Consider the following 22,346-nt stretch of genomic DNA (forward strand, 5'->3'; position numbering starts at 1 on the left):
GAAATGTCACATTAATAGTAGAGAAATGCCACATCAATGGTTCTGGGGAAATAGCACCATGAGGTCTATTTCCCCCCTATTTCCCCTTGTGCATTTGCAGGGCATTACAAAAATAGCTATTTCCCCTCTTTTTCCCCTCCATGACATAAGGCCCTTATCTACATTGTTTTCACTTCCTTGTGAACCACCTTGTTCTACATTGTTTTCACTTCCTTGTGAACCACGTTGTTTTCAATGTCAGTTTAGCCCTTATGACATGGTGGGAAAAAGGCTTTAGTGGCAAAGGTCAATTCCCCATGATGAATATCATCATATTGTTTGGTGGAAAACTGGAGTAGATGTAATTTTCAACCTTTAAAAGCTTCACTAATTCCCTTTCCCCACAAGTCCCCTAAGCTCAAGAGCTCCACATGCCACTTGGCATCAAAGTTCCCATTTCCCACAAAACTCCTTTCATGTCATAAGGCCTTATCTTGTGAACCCATTTGCTCTTCCTTGCTGAAGCTCGCTTTCTTATAGTAAGTTGAAGACTGTGCTCTTCCGGGTGGCAGCATAATGCTTTCGAGCATGGCCTTGGTTAGTGCCTCTCGTCTTTTCCTTATTGGATCTCGATGAACATCTCACACATCTCTAGATTGGGCGCGCGCAAACGACAGAGTTCATTTGAGTGCTATTTTAACAGCCCTTGATTATTATTGCAGGACATCACATTACGACCAATGAAGCATCTCTTAGACAATTGTAGTTTGACACATTGGGACAGCTGTGCTAAAGAAATGTCTTGCTCAGTTTGGAGCTTGCAGTCAACAGGTTTTTCTCAATTAAGGCTCCCCTATAGGAAATATTATGGGCGTTTATATTGCAGGTCTAAATTGAGCCTTGGTGATTCTTTAAGTGGTATTATAATTGAGGAAGGGATATTTGAGGATAATTTCAACTCAAAAGGACCGGAAGTATCGGAAGGTGGTCCTAGTGAAGCTGATAGCAATATGGAGAGAGATGGTTTGATTCCTGAAGGATGGAGATCCTTGCAGCAGGAACTTTACAAAACAAAAGCTGATAAAAAACAGGAGTTGCGTCTACAAGAACTGGAGAATGCCCAGCTGAAAGAATTTAGAGCTCATTTGAGGAGACAGAAAATTGAAAACGAACCAGAGTCCTGGGATGAGAACAGTAATGTGCCAGGTCAGCCATCTACTGATTTGCGTGGCAACGTCAGGTTCAAATATCAGTCTCAGTATCTCTATGAAAATGACCAGCAGGAGTCAGATCTTGATAGCATCACACCCAGCTATCTTGACTTTCAAGTGCACAAAGGACATCTAAAAGAGACACAGAAGCAAGAACAAAGGTCTCAGACTGTCCCAAGAAGCGATTCTGGTAAAATAATCTTTTGTATTTTCTGTTGGGTTTGAACAGATATCACAAGCTTTGTGCCTTGCTTTGTGATAAAAGCTTATTGACAGTTATTCTAAAACTTGGCTTGTGTTCTCGTAGGAAGACTCAAGACTTGATTTGTGGTTCACACAGGAAGAAAAGTTCTGTCTAAAAAGGAGTACGCCAGATTTCAATAAAATCTATTCTGTGAGTCGTGATTGCAAAGATTTTTCAGCTTAGGCATCAAAGCTTAGCATTGGCTATTTTCATGGTGTGCTTTTCATAGTTTTTTTAAAATAAATGAATAAAATCATTTGTAAATAAATAGATAAATAAAATACTGTAAATACAAATTTAAATAAATAAATAAATAATAGATAGATAAATAAATATAAATATAAATGAATGAATGAATGACCCTCTCTCTCTGTATATATAGATCTCTCTCTCTCTCTCTCTATGTATGTATGTATGTATGTTTGTTTGTTTTTATGTATGTATGCATGTATAACTTGTCCACATGGTTGCTACCTGTCCATGTTGTAGTCCAGATGGCACACAGTGCCATATTATCACACAGTGCCACCTGAGCACAGTTTTCACTTTGCATATGACACATTGCCATGTGACACTGTACTCTATTAGCAGAGTGCTTTATAGCTACACACTTTGCATGTGCACCTGATTACCACATCATCCTTAAAAGAAATAAATGAAGATATCTTTTCTTAAGTTATGAGATACTTGAATCCCAAGTCATGAGTGTCCCTTATCTTGCTATCTTTTAAGCACAGAAACCAAGCACTACTCCCAAACCAGGCTCTTCTTCTGTGTATGAAAGGATACGACTACATTACATCTTGCATGCCAACTACAAAAGCATATGCATATCACAACATTAAACTTTCAATCATCCCAATTGCCTCGAATTCATGGAGTCTAGTTGAGAAAAGCACTCTCAAACAAGCTCCTAGAACTTGGTATGAGAAGGCACACGCCTACTTGGTCAGTCTTGGCTCCTTGGTGTATTGGATCTGAGCCATCAAAGCGAAGCTCACGATGGGTATCCTTTCTAGGCATTGAGACCCCCTCATCTCCAAAAGTACTTGAGCGGATCTCCATTGCTATTGAATCCTTGAAGATCTTGATGTACCATCTTGGTAACTTTCGTCACGGCCTTCGTAGGTGGCTCGGGCACCTTTGGTTATAACTCTGACTCTTCTTTATCTTGAACAGGCACTCCTCCTTTTGCATTATGGATAACCTAGATGCATTTGAGGGTGTTGCTAGAGCTTCTAGGGCAACTCATTTTGGTGGGAGTTTGTTTCCCGAAAAATAGTATCTCTACTCACCACCAGCTTTCCTAGGTCATATATCCAAGCCTTTTACTCCTGACTATAACCAATGAACCACCTGAAAATTCCTCTGGATAAAAGCTTATGGCTTGCCAAATTTTGATGGAAAAGAGCAATATACATATGCATTTTGTAGTTTGACATATGGGGGTTGGATCTTGTATGAGGGGAGTTAAGCCTCTTGCTCTAAGGTATGCGTGCTTTTTATACATACATACATATATGTATGTATGTATGTATGTAGAGAGGTAGAGGTAGAGAGAGAGAGGGAGAGAGAGAGAGAGAGAGAGAGTTTATTAACGTCTACGAAAGACCAAAGGGTCTATAAGACTGAAAGAAACCATATATAATGAGACCTGAGGGTAGGGCCACTAAAAAGAGCTCCTCTACCCAAGGCTGATGCCTGTGATGGGAAATAAAAGTAGCACCTTGTGCTATCTTTGCAAGAGAAACCCACGAAAGGGGAGCAAACATTGAGGTGAATCCCCTGATCGTCGTCTATAGCCGGTCACCCTCCCCCGAGTGACTGGACGTGTATATGTTGTCTGTGGGATCAACACGATTGGACTACTGAGGATAGACAAAAGAGCTCATCTGATAGTGGCTCAGGATTTGGCGAGGGCTGGCATCCATAGGGAAATAAGTGATAGTATGCTGTTGTCGCTTGGCTATCTAGGTCCATCTCTCCTTCTTTGTAGTGTTCGTGATATGGCCCCCTGTCTGACAAGTACTATCGTCACTCCAGTGGTCTATCGCCCCCACTTCGAAGAGAGAGGAAATGTTTGTGGCTCTCATGTGAGTGCCACTCGAGGTCGGATCTGACGGGCCGTGTCCTCTGGGTCTCTCCAATGTTTGATCCCGTGCTGTCTCTGGCGCGGATCACTGGTGAAAAGTCCATGATCGTGCTCTAATTGGGATCGGCCAGCCCTCAGGTGCTCTCCTTTGTGCCTGCATGAGCTAATCTATACCGGTCGAAGGTAAACTGCTCTCTATGTGTGGCCGCCCGAGATGTGTTGAAGATCACACCCTTGGTTTTACCCAAGTTGACCTTCAAATCATGTGTATCGCAGAAAGATTGGAGCGCATCTAAATGTGGCTGGAGACCCTCAATTGAGGAGGAGCAGGACCATGTCATCTACGCATAATAGGATCGGAATCAAGGAGCAAACATCTGCCTCCTAGAGTCTTGATGAAGGACTCGACCTCATCTATGCACATGCCAAACAAGGTCAGTGATAGCGGACAACCTTGTTTGACTTTGATTGTGCTCATGATCTCCTTTGTTCACCTCGTCATAGTCCTGACTCTACTTGATACCTGCTCGTAAAGTGCTCGGACTGCCCAAGTAATGTCCTGACTTTACCTGTCACTCATCTTCAACCTATATCCACTTGCTTGAGGAGAAGGCTAATCAAAAAGTAGTCCACATTCTCTTCAGTCAAGCTAGCACTGCTTGTGAAGACTAAAAGATTTCATTTTAGTCTCTCCCAAATGAGCATCAAAGCAAATAAAAAGTGCTTAGACAATCTAGCTGATAGGGCAACACACCACTTAAGATAGAAAGAATTCATCGCAATATCAGCAAGCCGCAACATGGACGAAAACTTCACAAGGTGAAATTTGCACATCCGCTAATACGTCAGAAGGGACACATCACTTGACATATGTATGTGCCTTCTGGTGTATCCTTACAATTATCTACAAATCAGAAATTTTGACTATTCATAAAGAATGTAGAAAAGCATATGATTACACTTAAGGGTGTCCCAAGTGAGACTTCCCATTTAAGCAAAGCTACCCAAAGGAGCACATCTGTCCACACACAACTCTTTCAAGCATTTATGTCTGTTTTCATTCATGTATTTTCACACCCTATTTGATGGGTTCTTCTCGGCTATATTTAACTTGCCTTTCTTATATTTACAAGATCAGATAGCTGTACAGCCACCTACAGGACGGTCGAGTCTTAAAAGCTTCTGCTCTTGCTGGCTGGCTAAGGACATTGTTTGAAGCAAAAGCCCTTGCCATTCGCATGTGCAGAAGAGAAAACAGCGGGACTGTTGGAATGGTCGCCTCCCCACATCTGGGAGCCCCCAAACGAGGAGTGCATCGGGGGGGGGGGGCGGGACCATAGGTGGAATGGCCTGCCACATGGCCAGCATCTTTGCTGTCATGTGGGCAGGAGACTCATGGTGGAGAGGCACATGGGCAGCACCTCACAGGGAAAGGGCTGAAGGGGCTGCCACATGTGCAGCACACAGGCTGCCAGATGGGCAGCTAGCAAGGCAGGTAGTCTCAAGGAAGAGTCGCCTACATGGTGGGCCAGGAGGCAGGGGCTACGGACAAGTATGTGCCCTGCAACAGGAGCATGGTGTGTATGTACGGGCTGGAACAGGCGCCTGGCAGAGGCGCAGCATGGCGTGTATGTACGGGCTGGAACAGGCCCCTGACAGAGACGCACAGGAGGCAGAACAGAGTCTGCATGGCCTGCAAAGGGCAGCACATGGGCTGCAAAAGAGCCTCAACAGGGCAGCAATATGCCTACACCAGTGGCGCGCTGCCACATGGCAAGGCGGGCCAGAAAGGGGCAGCCAATGGGCTGCCCACTGGTCGGTTTGCAGACCCATTGGGTCGGTGGGTAGGGGCAGTTTGGGTCGGCCCAAATCTCCCTACCAAGTCGGTCCATATGGAGAGCCTTGGGCCCTATAAAAGGAGGGGCCTTGGTCCTCCTCACTCATTCTCTGCAGCAGCAAAAGACAAGCAGCAAGGACCAGCAGAAAACCTACTCTTGGAGCCTATTCCTGAAGAACCAGGAGAGCAGGAAGAGCTGCAGACTAAGCTGCCTACCTAGGCTGAGTATAGGCAGTAAGGTAGAGAGAACCATTCTGGACAGAGAGTCTACTACGCTCGAGGTGGACCACGCGGGCTCAGTGTACTAGAGATATCCGGCAGATAGTAGAAGTACCTTGTGGTAAGATCAAAGGACCATGCTCTGCGGGACTGTGGATCTCTCTCTTTTGTATTGTGTCCATAGCTTTGGACGGCAATATATTCTTTTGGTGGTTTCTATATCTCGTTGGATCATTGTCTATTTACTAGTCTGCACATCTATTTGATGCACATAAGTTAAAGAAGTTTGTGATTCCACTCCCCACACAAACTGTGTGAGCTCCTGGGCTATTCTATCAATCTTCCGTTGTGCGTACCCTCTGCTGGTCGATTTCTAATATGGTATCAGAGCCCAAGTAGGAGGCTCACAGGTGTGGGAGCCTGAAAGCATGGACCTTGCTAAAGGACGACCCTGATTCAGAAGCTCTTGGGAAGCAACTTCCCACGACTGGAGGACAGTGCCCTTGCGAGAAGGAGGGTGACTCAGTTTCAGTTAGGTGCATACAGAGTTCTGGTCTACAGAAGGTTGAAATTGTTCGACTTTGTTGTATGGTTAAGCAGCAGAGACGTCGATTTCAGAAGCCTCTTCAGCCCCTTCTCTCCCTTCCTCCTCTCCCAGATTTCTTTCTTTCACCATCCCTAACATTGGAGAGTCTGGGAAACTGGATGGTGTTGGAAAGGTCACCTCCCCATTTATAAGCCCCCATATGAGGAGAGCATGGGGGGGGGGGGGGGGGGGGAACCTTGGTCTTGAGAGACTGACACATGGGCAGGGTAATGTCTGCCATGTGGACAAGAATCAAAGAATGAAGAAAAGAGAGGTACCTGGAGGAGCCATGGGAGGGCTGCAACAAATGGAGCTTATGGACAGAAAGTCGGCTATGGCTGCTCAGCTTGGATCAGGCCTGGCAGAAGCATATTTGGAGCAGCACCAGATGGCAGGGTATTCCCAGAATATGGGCGCCTGTGTGGCAAGCCAGGTGACGGGGTACGTGGGCAGGAAAGCAACCTACAACAGGCCCTGGATATGGCACAGCATCGCAGGCAAGAGAGAGCCTGCAGAGGGCTGCAAAATGCAGGGGCAGAGGGCAGGCGAAAAGGCCTGCAAGAGGCTCCTACAATGGCAGAAGCAACAGCCCAAAAAGGGCCTGACAAAAGCCCTTTTATAGGGCTGGTTGGACCAGCCAACCTGGTCGGATTTTTACAGACCAGTCTGATCAGCCAAACTGGTCAATTTTTGCAGCAGCCCTTGGGGGCTATAAAAGGAGGGCCTCCAGGCCCTCATTTCTCATCTTCTGGAGCAGCCTTTCATAAGCAGTTTGGAGCAGTGGAGCAGCTGTCTTGGGGCCTACATTCAGGAGGACCAAGAGGACCTGTGTGCTGCAGACAAAGCTTGACAGAGGCTGCCTACCTAGGCTGACACGCAGGGCAGCAAGGTTGAGAAGATCATTCTGGACGGGAAGTCTACAGACGCTCGAGGTGGAGCAGGCGGGCTCAAGTCTAGTGATAGCCGGCAGATAGGAGGAGTACCTTGTGGTAAGATCAGAGGACCACACCATTGGTGGGACTCTGGACCTATCTCTTCTGTATTGTGTCCATAGCTTTGGACAGAAATATATTATTTTGGTGGTTTCTCTATCTGGCTGGTTCATTGTCTATTGATGAGTCTGCACACCTATGCTATGCACATAAGTATAAGAAGTTTGTGATTCCACACCCCACACCACACTGTGTGAGCTCCTGGGCTATTCTATCAGTCTTCCGCTGTGCGTACCCTCTGTTGGGTGATTTCTAACATGGTATCAAAGCCCAAGTAGGAGGCTCACATGTGTGGGAGCTTGAAGGCAAGGACCTTGCTGAAGGACAACACTAATTCAGAAGCTCTTGGGAATCGACTTCCACGACTGGAGGACAGTGCCCTTGCGAGAAGGAGAGTGACTCACGTTCAGTCAAGTGCGTTCAGAGTTCCGGTCTATTGAAGGTTGAGTTTTGTTCGACTTTGCTGTGTGGTTTAGCAACAGAGAGGTCGATCTCTTCATCCTCTTCAGCCCCTTCTCTCCCTTCCTCCTCCCCCAGATTTCTTTCTTTCACCATCCCTAACTTTGGAGAGTCTGGGAAACTGGACGGGACAAATTACCCGATCTGGAAGGTGAAGATCCGGAGTCATTTAGTGGCTCGGAAGCTGTGGAAACTGACAAAAGGAGTGGAGGCCAGCCAGAGGATATGGTGAACAAGGAGGGGAAGATACTCATGCTGCTAGACGGAGAGGAGCTCGAAGCTTGGGAAGACAGAGATGCCCATGCCCTGGCATTGATCATAGGGACTACAGTGGACTTTGTGCTTCCTCACATCCAGATGGTCGAGACGTCAGTAGAGGTGTGGGTCATTCTGAAGGATCTGTACGAGACAGACAACACATCCTGGAACTTGCTTCTTCAGCATCAGCTCTACAATTTGGATATGGATGAGGGAGATTCGGTACATGACTACTTGACGAAGGTCAAGGTGGTGAGGGATCAACTGGTATCAGTTGGTCAAAAGGTGGACTCGTGCCATTTGGCCTTGATGGTACTGAGGAGGCTAACTCGGAGTTTCAAAAGCTTTGTTACGATTGTGACAGCAGGACACAAGATCAAACCTCTAGCTTTTGAGGAGTTGGGTTCATTACTGCTACAGGAATAAGCTAGGGAGAAGCTCTACAACAACGACAAAGATGACAAGCGTTGTTGGCAAAGGATTACACTGGCAAAGTAAAGGGCAAGCATGACGGTGGCCAGACGACTCTGATGATGAGGACACTTCCAAGAGGAAGCAAAAGAAGATGTGCTTCTATTGTGACACGCCAGGTCATTTTACGAAGGACTGCAGAAAGAAGAAGGCAGATCAGAAAAACAAAAGGAAGGAGTCCACCAACTCAGATTCAGAGGGTGACACAAAAGCCAAAGCAAATGTGGTAATCGAAGAGTTGTTCCTGGTAACATCTCCGTGTGTTACTGATGTCAGATATGCAGAGCTACAAACCACAGTGATGATGTCTGACATTGAGATGTGGGTCAACGAGGAGTCAGATGCCTTTGTGAAGGCGACCTAAGGCTGAGAGACTGACTTACATAGCTTGTGCCTGATTGTCCCTAGACAAGGGGTCACAACATACGACAAAATCTCCTATTAGGGAACTATTAAGCACTTGTCGATGTAGCCAGTGTGTCACTTTGCACCTAAGTGCACGAGTGCATGTGACAGCAGATTGTGGCAGTTTGTTGATGCATGCAATTGTGGTTGATTGGTCTCTCCTTGTTTATAGGGAACGAAGATAGTTCTGGCATACTACAAGTGCCCAGACTAGTGTTTTGTTCCGTTCTGATTTGGAGGTGAGAATTTTCGAGTTCAATTGATTCTTTAACATCCTTTTCATGAACTCCACTTTGTTCGAGGGATATAGGACAATACAGGGTATTTTCAACCGTATAGTAGCAACATGAAGATCAATAATCTTTTGAGGATTACTGGACAGAGACTTACCAAAACAAATCAAGATTTCCTTATTTTGTGAACACACAAGAAACACAGGAGGTACAACCGAAAGAAGAAGGAATTTGCACTCAAAGTGCGCACTGTGCTTGAAGGATGATATGTGCTGATGGAGATCGTGTTGAGGGGTCGTGCCCTGCGTGGGTAACTCGTTTTTTATGCCATGCCCTGTGTGGGTGGCATCTTGTTATCATGCCTTGCGTAGGTGGTAACTTTAGTATTTTTTGTCTCTGTCAGTGTTGTTAATTGCAACATCTCATCAATTATTTTGGCATGTTTTTCACTTCAGTATTCCAGTATGAGTTTCCCTGTTCAGATTTCGGGGGGGGATTGTTGGGGAAATCCTCTCATGGAGGGGTGGTTTAGCAATTGGATAATTGGCCAGAGAATGTAGCAACTAGATTATGATTGGTCCATGCAATGGAAAGCATGGATGGTTGGCAGTAATTGGTCGACTGGTGCATGCATGGCCACTTGGCACAAGGTGATGCAATTCTTTACATCAGCATGGCGGTTCTGAGCAAAGGCATGGCAGTTTGAACAGCCATGATAGTTGCTGAGGCGGTGACACAAAAGAGTATAAACATGCGAAAGGAGGATCAATGCACTCTCTTTGTCTAGCCTGTCTCCATCTTGATGAGAGTCGCATTTAGGGTCTTCTCCTAATGCTATGTAATGTCAAGAGCAGTTGCTCATAGAGTCTATGTTAGTCCTTTAGATTTTAGTGTCGAGTCAATCAGAATTGTATGCAGCAACAAGCCAGGTATGGATGAGCTGCAGTCCCTGAGTCGTAGCAGCCTCATGGTGTATAAGAATCATTGTGTCAACAGATGAGTCGCCTATTCAGTGTCAAATAAAAGAGCCTTCTCCTTTCAAACGTTGTCATTATCACGTCCTTTCTTGCAATGCGTGGAAGAATAGTTATCATGAGATTTCTGATTAAAGCTGTGATAAATAATATTCAATGTGATCATCTTCTTCATTATATGCATCTTGTATCTCTAAAGATAACACCAGCTCCCCTTTTGGTAAGGAAGAAAAGTTGTGCCGCTTTTTGGTATGAGAGCAAGAGCTATGTCCTATTTTAGAAGAAAAAGTGTTGGCCTCATTTGGAATGCATGGAAAAGTCTCTGCCACCTCATGGATGGTAAGTCAACCTGCCACATCAGCCTGCCAAGTCAGCGTGATTCACCCTAAGACTAGAATCGAAAAATTGTGATAACTTAGAGGCAGGCTGCAGCTGTATGGTGACCACTGATGTTTGGAGCAGGTAGAGGCTGCACAAGAGCTAGAGATGAAAGGTGAAGGGCTGAGGGGAACTAAGTGTTGAAGAATAGGGCGAAGGGCTGCTTATATAGGCCCTTGAGACAACAAAGTCGGCAAGAAAAGGGAAGATACGGACGAGTCGGGTGTATGGTCAAGTTCGGGAGCATGACAATATGGCGTACGGAATAAAAAATGCGTCGAAATCGTTTTTTATAAGGTTTGGGATCCCAATTTCCCCCCCCAAAAAAGTCACGTGCAGATGGCCGTACGGAATACCATCCATCCATACGCATACGGACCTAACTATGGTCATAACTTCACCCCAAATCAAATGCATGTTCTAGATTTCTAGAAAAGAGAAAATTTCAATGCCAAAATGTACAGCAAACAAACAATGCTCAGACTCAAACTCCCCTTCCACTTGTGCTCCCTTGAAGATGGAACCCTTGGTGCACTTGCATCCCCTCTTGCTTATGCGGGTGAAATCTTGGGGCTGGAGAAAGAAAAACTCTGAAAGGAGTGATCCAAGGAGGAGAGAGAAAGCCTTAGAGTGGAGTAATGGTGTGGGAAGACGGTGTTGTAGCTGCTCCAAGGTAGGGGGGGGAAGAGAAAGAGATGTGGCTGCTGATCTAGGGATGAGAAGAAAGAGAGATTTCTGTAGGAAGAGAGGGCTGAAACTGTAGAGAGAGAAATTTTGCACAGTATAGAGAGAAGACTGCACAGTAGAGAGAGAAATACTGGCAGAAGAGGAAGAAGGCCTGCTGCACCACCAAGAGGGAGCTTGTCTGCACCAAGAGGAAGAGGAGAGGCTGCTGCACCAAGAGTAGGGGAGGAGCTGCTAAATGCGTGGGAGAATGTGTAGGAATGGGGTTAGGAGACTCTTCTTTAGATGTAGGAGGGGCCAGCTCCCATTTTGGTAAGGGAGAAAAGTTGTGCCCCTTTTTGGTAAAGGAGAAAGAGCTATGCCTTGTTTTAGAAAACAAGAAAAACTGTTGGCCTCATTTGGAATCCATGAAAAAGTCCATGCCACCTCATAGATGGCCAAGTCAGCCTACCACATCAGCCTGCCACGTCAGCATGATTCACCCTAAGACAAGAATAAAAAATTGCAATAACTTTGTTAATATAACTCCGATTTCACTTCGGATTTCACCATTGGAATCTTGACAACTAGCTCTACAACTTGACATAGTCCAAAATCAATTTGGTTGGCTTTCTCGGACAACCTATAAGCCATTAGTTTGTCGTCTTATCTTGTATCTCCATGCCTCTTGGCATGTTTCCTGGCTCACCCCCAAGGCCTTGAAACATTCTCTTGGCTGGTTGTTAGGTCGGTCTGCAATCTATGCATTTGATTGGTTCCAAAATGGATACTCAGGTGGAGTGTGATTTCTGATGTCCCTCTTGAAAGAGGGCATCTCTCTTGTGGGTCATTAATGCCCATAACACCCTTCAAATGCTAGACCTAGCCCCCATGACCTAACTGAGATAATAGGAATAATTTTTTTTTTCATTCTTGCAAAACATGCTATTTAAAAAAAGAAAAATTACCATGCTAGCCTTTGTCACGTTTGAGTCTGCCCTTCACCTTTGGAGTGCCAACAGAAACTCAGTACGAAGACCTTTGTATTGATGGAAGCTCAAGTATGTGTGGGTATGTGGATTTGTATTTGTGAGAGCATGCGTTTATACTATGGTCTACACCCACTGTTGGGCGCTGATGACATCAGTGGTGATGTCATAGTAGCTAGTCCTTGCTCTGCGTGATGGAGTTTGTGGTTTTCAACCTTATGAGTGACTATCATGAGATTGAAACGCACTATGTGTTGTGTTTTTAGAGGATGAGTTCGGGTATGTTGTGGGATATATCTAGATATGTCCCTTGTGATGAGGTACGTACTTTTATTGTCTCTTGGCTGATTACAGTTGTGTTTGCATGAAGATAGGAAGGAAGAGGTCACAGCATGACACACAATGTACACATGAATATCTGCTTGTATCTTTCTGTAATATATTAGACATTTCCTAACTCTCCCAAGCAGCCAATCTTAGATAGGGATTTGTGATCTGACATTTAGAGTGCAGGTTTTTTTAAGTGATGATGATTGGTTTTATATTCTGTGCTCATGTATCTCATTCTATGTTATTTTGGTGTCTGTATGTGCACTACACACGCATACACACACGCCCGCGCACGCACGCACACACACACACACACATACACACGCGTGTGCCTGTGTGGTAATGTGTTTGGATTGCTTATTTATTTGTCCTCGTGGTATTTTGTGTTTTCAAGGTGGCCAACGTTACAGGATGGTTGGATTTTGCACATGCACGGCATGTGTTCTCTCCCTCTGTTACCAGTGACCATTCACCCACTTTTTCTTATTTTATACATCCAACTTCCCCTCCACCCTCAATCTCAGTGGTTGTCAATCAGAGTCACTCGTCCTCTTTTCAATTTCATATTCTTTTTAGCTCTCTGGGTAATCTTGCAATCTCATGCAAAACTCACATCCACTTATTGGAGTCACACGTATATTCATACTCACACTCCTATTCATATTTATATTGCAGCCACAGTGTTGGGCTTGTAAAATTATTTATGGCAATGTGGAAATCATGGGATGCTTGCTTTAATTTGCTATTTAAGGAATTTTTTTGTTAAGCAGGCGACTGTTCGTTGGGCTGTTATTCTGATTGCTTCAATTTTATCAATGGGTCTGCAGGAGAAATGGCCGGCACTGCATGTGTTGGTAGCATCAGGCCAGTTTTTCTTCTTGGATCAGTTTCTCAAAATGGACATTGATGTCAATGCTCTTGATGAGGTATATGTCTCATATGAACTGGAAGCAGAGCTCTTTGAACCTCTCTAACAGCAGAAGGATTTGATGCTAATTATTGCCAGTCTGACCTTCCTTTTGGTGCCAATTCTAACAGGATGGATACACTGCCTTACAGAGGGCAGTGCTAGGAAGGAAAGAGACTGCTGTAACCCAGCTTTTGAGGGCAGGGGCTGATGTGAATGTATGTGACAGGGTAAGTCAACATACATTACCAGTATAAAGGCTCCAATCAACGTTTTCAAGAAGCAAGATCTTGTGTAGCTTTTTAATAAATGCTAAAGCTTTACATTAATTCCAAATAATACACAAGCGCAGGGAAAATGCCCCTTCATAAGGTATCCATAATCATAGTTTTCAGTAATCTGGCCTGTTACATTCAACGAGGATAAGTATCACTTTTGATTTTTCCGATATTGGCCCAAGAAATCATCATTTCGAATAACCCACTCCCTGTAACATCACAAATTTGCTATGATGGGGTCACTTTCATTCCTATACGTCTGTCCATCCAAAATGAAGCACTTGCAGGAATGAATTGTTAAGGTAGCTTTTGACAGTCTGCCACTACAAAATTTTCAGATCCTCGAGTCAGTTGCTTCTCAAGTCAAGCATCCTGTTTAGCAACCAGACTCAGAAAATGCATGTCAGCACAAACGGATCCTGAAGGATGAAACAACATGATGGTTGGTTACTGGAGGCCCACCGGAAGTCCCAGGATTTTACTTATCTTTGCCATTATAACATTCACATATGTCAAAAGAGATTCCAAGGTTGGTTACTGTACATGACCATTGGCTACATCCAAAAGTACCAATTATGTTCGCGGAACGTTTTGTTACTTGCATATGGATCATCGAATCTTCCAGATGTCTCACTGGCAGGGATTTTCTATTGAGCCTTGAAGAGGAGCTCCTTAGACACTCTTTTTGCAAGTATTTAGATGACTTCACTTCTCTAACAAGCTTCATTACAAAACCTAAAGACTTAGCAAATTGTCTATGTCTTGTGTGTAGATTGAGGAGGTTAGCCAAGTCATGCATACCCATTCAGAGAATGATGAAGACATAATAGGAAAAATGAATAAGGTACCTTCAAGGATGGGGGACTCTTCTCACAGGAGAGAAAAATGAAGAAGAAAAAGAATTTAGTGATATGCCTGGTCCTTGTGAGAAATTGCAGGAAGTAAAATACAGATCAAAAGGAAAAGAGGAGGAGAAGGAAAAGTATGAACAAGAGTCAGCTGATGTGTGAGAGCATATGTTTATACTACGGTCTACACATGCTGATGATGTCAGTGGGGATTCATAGTAGCTAGTCCCTGCTATGCGTGATGAAGTTATGGTTTCAACCTTATGAGTGACTATCATGAGGTTGAAACTGCAATATGTTTTGTGTTCTTAGAGGATGAGTTTGGGCATGTTCCTCGATTCATCTAGATATATATAATGTGACTAAGAAGAGCTGAGGATGAATTTGGGCATGTTCCTGGATTCATCTAGATATATATAATGCGACAAAAAAAAAGCTGTTCTTGGTGGTGATGCGTAGTAGCCCTGAAATAAGATATGCAGAGCAGGTTGTGACAGTGCCTACGACCGACATTGAGCTGTTGCTAAAAGATCCAAATCCTTTTGTGAGGGGGAAGGACAGCAAAGGTTACTCAGATTGTGCGGAGAATGAGGATGTCTCCACTAGGGGGGATTATGACCTCTCTAGGTGGAGTCTGACGACATTGTTGACAATGGCAGGAGCATCAGCTCAGAGGTTCACTTAGTATTGATGTGGAGGGTGCTTCTGGGAGGTACCTGCCTTGCTGCAACTTAATAGAATATAAGATAATGCTCACGCAAGGTCCGTATACCAGCCAAACAAGAGAGCTTGCAGCGAACATCCCCTAGATCACACAACTTAACATGAAACAGTAACTCACTCCATGTGCATGCATGTAATGAAATAACACTTCAGATCTGAAAGAAGTACACTCAGATGTACAGCCAAAAGAATAAAGATAGATGTACAAATACAGGTACGCTGCACCTACTGAAGTAGACTCCTCTCAACCACATGCCTTCAGTAGGCTTCAGTAGTTACAAGCATCATCACTCCTACTCCCCTTTAGTGCACCACCCACGGTGACATACGGCTCTTCTACCTTGCTGTAGATCTTTCACTGTAGTAGGCACCTGCAAGGTTATGCTGTTTATCACTAGAGCTCTCTGCCCTTCACCCTTGAAGGTGATCTCAGGATGAGATGCTGGATCTGCCTCTACTCTTCACCCTAGAAAGTTATATGCAGGCTGAAATCCTGAATGGGTGGAACCCTCAGGTGGGGCTCCTTATGTAGGGGATAAACACCCCATATCTGGCCGACCTGCAGTTTGCAGCCAGCCTAGCCCAGCCGACCTCTAACGGTCGACTGGCATGATCTGCTGCTGACTGAGCCTGGCCCACCGTGACCTGCCATGTGGCAGGCTGACCGGTCTGTGGCCTGCTCTCTGCCCTAATCACTCCTGCAGCTGCCGACCAGGATGTTAGGCCTATAAACGGCCCCTCATAGGCGCCTCTGTTGCTGGCCTTTTCCCAGCCTATCAACTAATGGGCCAACCAAATATTTTTGGCCTCCCAGGGCATCTGTTTTGTGTGCAATCTCTATGACACTCTTCTACATGATGTCCCTCTACGATTGTGAGAACTTTATCAATGAAAGCTGGGTGTCCTCCCCTGTTTGCATTCATTTGCTCTACAATGCATTTCAACAGGGTATCAAAAGTTTATTGGGATAAGAGAGAACTTCAACAGCGAACAATTTTCACATTAAGAACCTGCTTCTCATAATGGATTGCAAAGGGAAGTCAAGAGCATCCAGATGTTTTTTGCAGAGTAGAGGCATGTCCTCTGCAATTCCTTGCCTGACAAGAAGGGTTTTGCAGGTTTGAAGCAATTTTCAGCTTGCAGGAGATGGAAGTAGTAGTCAGGGACATGCTGCTTTCACACGTGAAAATTTGCTTGCCTCACGGATTTGTGAGAGGTTGTTGGTGGTTTAAAGAGGAAAGAAAAAAAGAGCAATTGTTATCATCAATCTCTTAGAATGAAAGCATGTGGTTGCTCAGATTGAGAAGATAGATATTGCAGGATGTAGCTTGGAATACATCACATATTCTAGCCTTGAAAAATAAGCTTGGCTCAATGAAACACAGAAACAGAAGGAATAGAGATTTTAGTTCCAGAATCAAGGAGATTCAGCATTAGATGTGAAAACTAAAAGAGTTACATTTGGTTTGGGTAGTTCTTAATTAGCCCGAGCCACTTCAGTTTTATGTAAGTAGCCATGCTGCATCCTATGAGGATAAGAAGAAAAAGGGATTTGCTGGAAGCTAGGTTATTGAGCATCTAAATACTGGAAAAAGAAGGGAGACATGGGTGAAGGCACTTTCACAAGAGTAGGCACAAGAAAAACCAATGGTAGAGGGAGTAGTAGAGGAGCATTTGCAGGAAGAGACAGACACAAACATGGTTATGCTCGATGATATGCAGGTGATTAGATCCAAGATATCCAGGGTTCAATTGACATGGATGGGTATGATTTTAAGTATGGCATGGAGTTGCTTGTACTAACATTTCATTTTATTTAATTGCTCATTTACTCATAATTTTGTTTAAATTTGCTTACAACTCCCTTCTTTCCTTTGTTCTAAAAATTTTAATTTGTCAAATTGGATATATTCTAGTCTTATGAAGGTAAATATGATCCTGAATTCCCATGTGGAAATGGTCAGACGTTTTTAATCAAGGGAACCGGTGATATCCCTACATAGTTTATTGTAGTCTGTATTTTACATAATATATTATGGTCTTAAGATCCCATATATCAAACATGTTTCTAGGCAGAACTTCTCTTAAGATTTTGAAATGTTTTTATTCAAAACCTACCAAACACGTTTCTAGAAACGTCTGTGGTAGCATTGACCTTGTTTAGTAGCCTAAAATCTTGGAGGTTGTTCCACATGCATCTTCTCCTCTAGGTGTCTATTAAAAGCTGATCGCATTTCCATATGAAGTACTGGCCAGTTGGTATTTGCACCTAAATATGTGGAACCATCCCGATGGTTGTCATCCTTGCGATTGGAGCAAGTGTTATTTATGGGTTGAATTTTTATGCATACGTGTAGCCTTTGGCTACCAATCTAGCCTTGCACTTACCTTGAGAGCTGCTTTGGAATTTTAGTTGACTTTGATCTCAATTGTCATGGCCTCCTCCCAATGTGTTTTCTTTTGTAGCTGTAAATGTCTTCGTTTCCAAAATGTCATTCAGGACAGTCATTAATTTGGCTTGGTCTTCATGAGTTTGGAGTCTCTAAGATCTCTTGGCAGCATCTGAACTAGACTTACAGTCATCAACCAATGCATTGCACTCCTCCAAAGTCCTCTTGTACCATCATGAAGTTTGTCTGTTTTTGCTAGAGGTGCCCCTTGTGAGGTTGTGTTGGCTTTACCTCGTTGGCTTTCTTCTTTTCCACTTCTGTATCTTTGTGGCCTGCCTCTATGAGAGTTGGAATGTCTTCTTGGAATCCACCACTGTAGGCAGGCTGCCAACTCAGCATTTGTACAGCCAAATGATGGCCTGGACTTGTCAGCTATTTATGTGGCAGTCGGTTGTATGTAGCAAACTGCATGTGTGGCTGCAAGTCAGTGTTGATGTAGCAGTCGGGTCACATGGCAGGTCAGCCTTTTACTGGTCGGGCTGTTCCTAAACCTGGTTGGCCTGTTCAGGGCCTTCCCAAGGTCTATATAAATTGAGGGTTTCTCCCCCCACTCCATTGCAACCACCACTCCACTCCTTCCATCACTGGAGAACTGAAATGACCTTAAGCATTGTGCCCATATTGTCCATGACAACTCCTGTGTTAGGAGGGTGCTTGGAGGCTACTGACATCCAATAGAAAGGAGAGCGTGGCTACTTGATATTATAATAGGAGATGGAGCTTCTAATTCCTCAATCTCTGGTTGGATCTCATTAGGCATATCCTCTGGCACATCACCCTTGAAAGGTTTAAAGAGACTCACATGGAAAGCATTGTGAATTCTCCAGTGATCTGGTAGCTTCAACTTGTAAGCTACATCACTTAGTTTCAACCTGTAAGCTACATCCGGTAGCTTCAACCTGTAAGCTACATCACTTAGCTTCTCTGAAATCTGAAAAGGCCCATAATATCTCATGCTGAGTTCGGTCTTTGCCCCTTTCAAAACCCAATCACCTTCATTAAATATCAATTCACGACGGTGATGATTAGTTGCCTTCTTTTGCTTTGCTTGAGTCTTCTGGAGAGGCTGCTTCACCTTCTTATATGCCAGATCCATGTTTTCAACATACCTATCAGCTTCAAAAATCTTATCTTTTGTATGCAAGATAGGTGGAACTTTCTTGCCTCCTTCCACTATCTCAAAAGGAGCTTTCCCAGTGGAAGTATGCATAGTATTGTTGTAAGCAAATTCTACTGAGGGTAGAAACTCCTCCCATTGTGTCTTATGCTCAGACACATAGCATTTCAGCAAATCAAGAGCATCAAATTAGCCTCTTCGGACTGCCCATTTGACTGAGGATGGAAAGAAGATCTTAGCGTAGTGCCCATATTTTCGAAGAGCCCTCTCCAAAAGACGTCGTGCGCGGCTCTGTGTAACTTACGATAGACTAAGGCATCCCCATGGTATTTGAAAATGTTCTGCTTGAACAACTTTGCCATATGATCCGCTGTAATTTTCTTCCTTACTAGAATGAAGTGTGCCTGCTTACTGAACTGGCATATAATAGTTCAAAGACCATCATTCCTTGTAGGTGTCCTAGGAAGATCAAATATAAAATCCATGGCAATGATTTCCCACGGTCTATCTGGGATTGGCAATGGCTGCAACAATCCAGGTGTCTTCTGCCTGCCTTTGACCTTAGCTGCTTTGTGACACAAAGGTGTCCATGCATCATAATGAAGCCATCTCTGAGAGTATAATGGTCATGCCGCTAATCATTAGATAGCTGGTCATAAATCCGTGAGAAATCCTGTGCATATCGGTCCTTCATTGCATCCAACTCACTGTGGTAAGCAATGGTTAATGCGGAAACCTGAGGCTTCCTTGACAATGCATCAGCCACCACATTCTTTTTACCTTTCAGATGCATTATCTGAAAGTGAAATATGGATAAGAAATTGTCCCATCGCATATGCGTCTCAGATGACTTCGTATGAGTGAGGAAGTATCTCAAAGATTGATGATCTGTTTGCACTGTGAAATCAACCCCAAGCAAATAGTGCTTCCATGTAGCAAGGGAATGAATTACAGCCAGCAATTCCTTCTCATAAATGCCTAGATGTCTCTCATCATCCTGCAAAAATCTACTCTCATAGGCCACTACCCGTCCATCCTGCATAATGACCGCTCCAAAGCCATTTTTTCCACATGCATTAGCTTGGACGTGAAAAGCTTTCCGAAGATTTGGTAAGATCAATACTGGGTCTGTGGTTAGCTTTTCTTTTAGCAATGCTGCAATTTGTTTTTCAGCCCACACGAAGGATGCTCCCTTCTTCCGCATAGCATAGAGTGGTGAAGCAATTTCAGCAAAATGGCATATAAATCGCTTGTAGTACGAGCATAAGCCCAAAAAGCTTCGTACTTCATGCAAATTCTGAAGCTGTGGCCAGCTACAAATTGCTTTAATCTTCGCGGGATCCATGCGCACCCCATCCTTTGAGATAATGTGCCCCAGAAAGTGAATCTCAGGCATAAAGAATTCACTTTTCTTTGCATTTACAATCAGCCTATGCTTGCTGAGCTCTGCAAACACAATTGCTAGATGCTTCCTATGCTTTGCCTCATCTTTTGAGTACACATTTAAGTACACAATACATCTCTGCCCTCGCCTAGTACCCAGACCACACAAATGTTGAGATATCGAGCTCCACTCGCAATATGCCAGGGTGACCGTTGTGTATTTATGTCACCGACTTGTTAGCTGGAGATGCGGTTGGTACACCGCCCATGAATAATAGGTGGATGACAGCTATCCTTATCTACACTAGTTCGTGGCTCAGTTAGTATGCCACCTTAGTTAGTTGAGTTTGGTTTGAGACCCACATATAGGGTTCTTCTATTTCTTTGTACAAGAGTTCTTTTGGCTTTCACAACTAAGAAGAGGAAAACTGTTTTCAGCCTCCACCTTTGTGTGTATTCTCCCATTGTGCTTGTGAGAAAGCCTTAAGTGAGACTCCTTCTCTCTCTCCCACTATCTTCACATGGTATCAGAGCCTTGTTCGTGGTAAGGAGCTCAAGAAAGCAAACCAAGTTCACGGTGTCTTGGTAAGAGGACCAGTGTTGCTTTCCTATTTCAAGTTTGGGAGCAAATCTCTGCAGGTAGCACAGCCAGAAGTGCAAGAGTGCATTGTCTCAGATTGAGACGCCCTTCGCGGTGTGGCGAGAGCGCAGTATATGCTACGGGAGTAGGCGAAGCCCTTAGTGACTTTATTTTTCTGATTCGAGGCTATCTCGGGGCCCGTTTTGAAGGCGGAAGTTCTTCGCAGGCACTCAGAAAAAGGCCCTGTTTTGGCTGTGCGACCACTGCTCGGCTAGTCTGTGAAAAGTTGCCGCAGAAATTGCATCGTATGCCTGTGTGCAGAGATATTGGGAGTTGCAGATTCATGCTTGTTGCCTGTCGATGCAAAATCGTCACTAGGAAGTGACTGTGTGGTGAAATACCACTTTCGTCAGTTTTGCAGATCTGTCCGTGTGAGGCAAAAGCTGTGTTTTTTGCAGTGACAGAATATTTTGCGGTGTTTTGAAATGGCATCTGATTTTCTTTCACAGATTGTCATTGAAAAGCTTGACAAGAACAACTTCCAGGCATGGAAGTTTAGAATGACGAATTTCCTGACGAATTTCCTTATGGGAAAAGGCTATTGGGAGTTCATTACAGGAAATGAAGAAGAACCTGTTCTTCCTAATGTTCCCAATCAACAGGAAATGCAGGCATTTAAAGGATAGCATGAGAGAGCCAGGAAAGTTATGTACTGGCTGTCTATCAGTATTTCGGACTCCATGATTGTGCATATTCAGGATGCAAGTACGTCGATGCAAGTACGTCAGAGGAGGCATGGGATACTTTGGCAAAAATGTACAGCACAAATACGCAAGCCAGGAAAATGCAACTCAAGCAGGAGCTGCACAAGTGCAGAGAGAAAATATGAGCATCAATGACTACCACATGAAGGTGAAGAAAATTGCAGATGCACTTGCTTCCATTGGGTCGCCAGGGGATGATGACGATTTAGTTTCTGTGACCTTGAATGGTCTAGGAAAGGATTATGCACAGTTCCGGACATCCATTGCCGTCCGTGAAAAATTTCCTGATTTTGAGGAGTTGATTGCTCTTCTAATTTCTGAAGAGCAGAGAAATGGTGGTGCATCTTCTTCAGCAGGAACTTCAAAAGAAACTGTCTTCTACTCAAATGCTGGCAGAGGTAGAGGCAGAGGTAGAAGAGGCCGATCTGTAGGCCGTGGTAGAAATCAGAATATGCAGCAAATGCAAGAAAACCAGTCCTATGCAGGAGGACGTGGTAACTCTAGAGGCAGGGGGAGCCAAGCCAAAATGCAAACAGCAGTGTTGAATGCTACTACTAAATGGGGCATATGGCTAAAGACTGCTACAAAAAGCAGAATGACATTATGAATGGAAAATTGCAGCAAGGCAATTATGCATCCTCTAGTAGACAGGGTGATGACAGAAATGAGCATTTGTTTATGGTGCAGCATATGACAAATTCTGTGACAAGTGCAGAAGAAAGCAATGATGTGTGGTATGTTGACTCAGGTGCGTCAAACCACATGACAGGTCATGCTGAATGGATGCAGGATGCAAGGAAAATGAAAAAACCAGGATTTGTGGAGACTGGTGATGATACTGCACATCCTATTGTGCAGATTGGCAAAATTCCTTTGTCTATGCAGGATGGGAAAAAGAAATACTTGTCTGATGTATTTCATGTCCCGAACATCACCAAGAATCTGGTTTCTGTTGGTCAGATGGTTGAGCAGGGCT

General features: G+C 44.2%; 1 protein-coding gene across 1 annotated transcript in view; it reads left to right on the forward strand.

The window, feature by feature from the left end:
* The first annotated feature begins 353 nt into the window (after window positions 1–353).
* Window positions 354–22,346, forward strand: part of LOC147880412 (ankyrin repeat domain-containing protein, chloroplastic-like) — a 39,547-nt gene continuing 17,554 nt past the window's right edge. Inside the window, exons 1-5 of the mRNA XM_087370720.1 lie at window positions 354–576; window positions 702–1,380; window positions 1,502–1,584; window positions 13,148–13,246; window positions 13,359–13,457. Coding sequence (XP_087226846.1) covers window positions 556–576; window positions 702–1,380; window positions 1,502–1,584; window positions 13,148–13,246; window positions 13,359–13,457 — 981 coding nt within the window. The 5' untranslated portion in view covers window positions 354–555. The remainder of the gene's footprint in view (window positions 577–701; window positions 1,381–1,501; window positions 1,585–13,147; window positions 13,247–13,358; window positions 13,458–22,346) is intronic.

The sequence above is a fragment of the Dipteris shenzhenensis genome, chromosome 32 (assembly GCF_047967505.1).
Source record: "Dipteris shenzhenensis isolate YYH24624 ecotype China chromosome 32, Dip_SZ_1.0, whole genome shotgun sequence".
NCBI lineage: Eukaryota > Viridiplantae > Streptophyta > Polypodiopsida > Gleicheniales > Dipteridaceae > Dipteris > Dipteris shenzhenensis.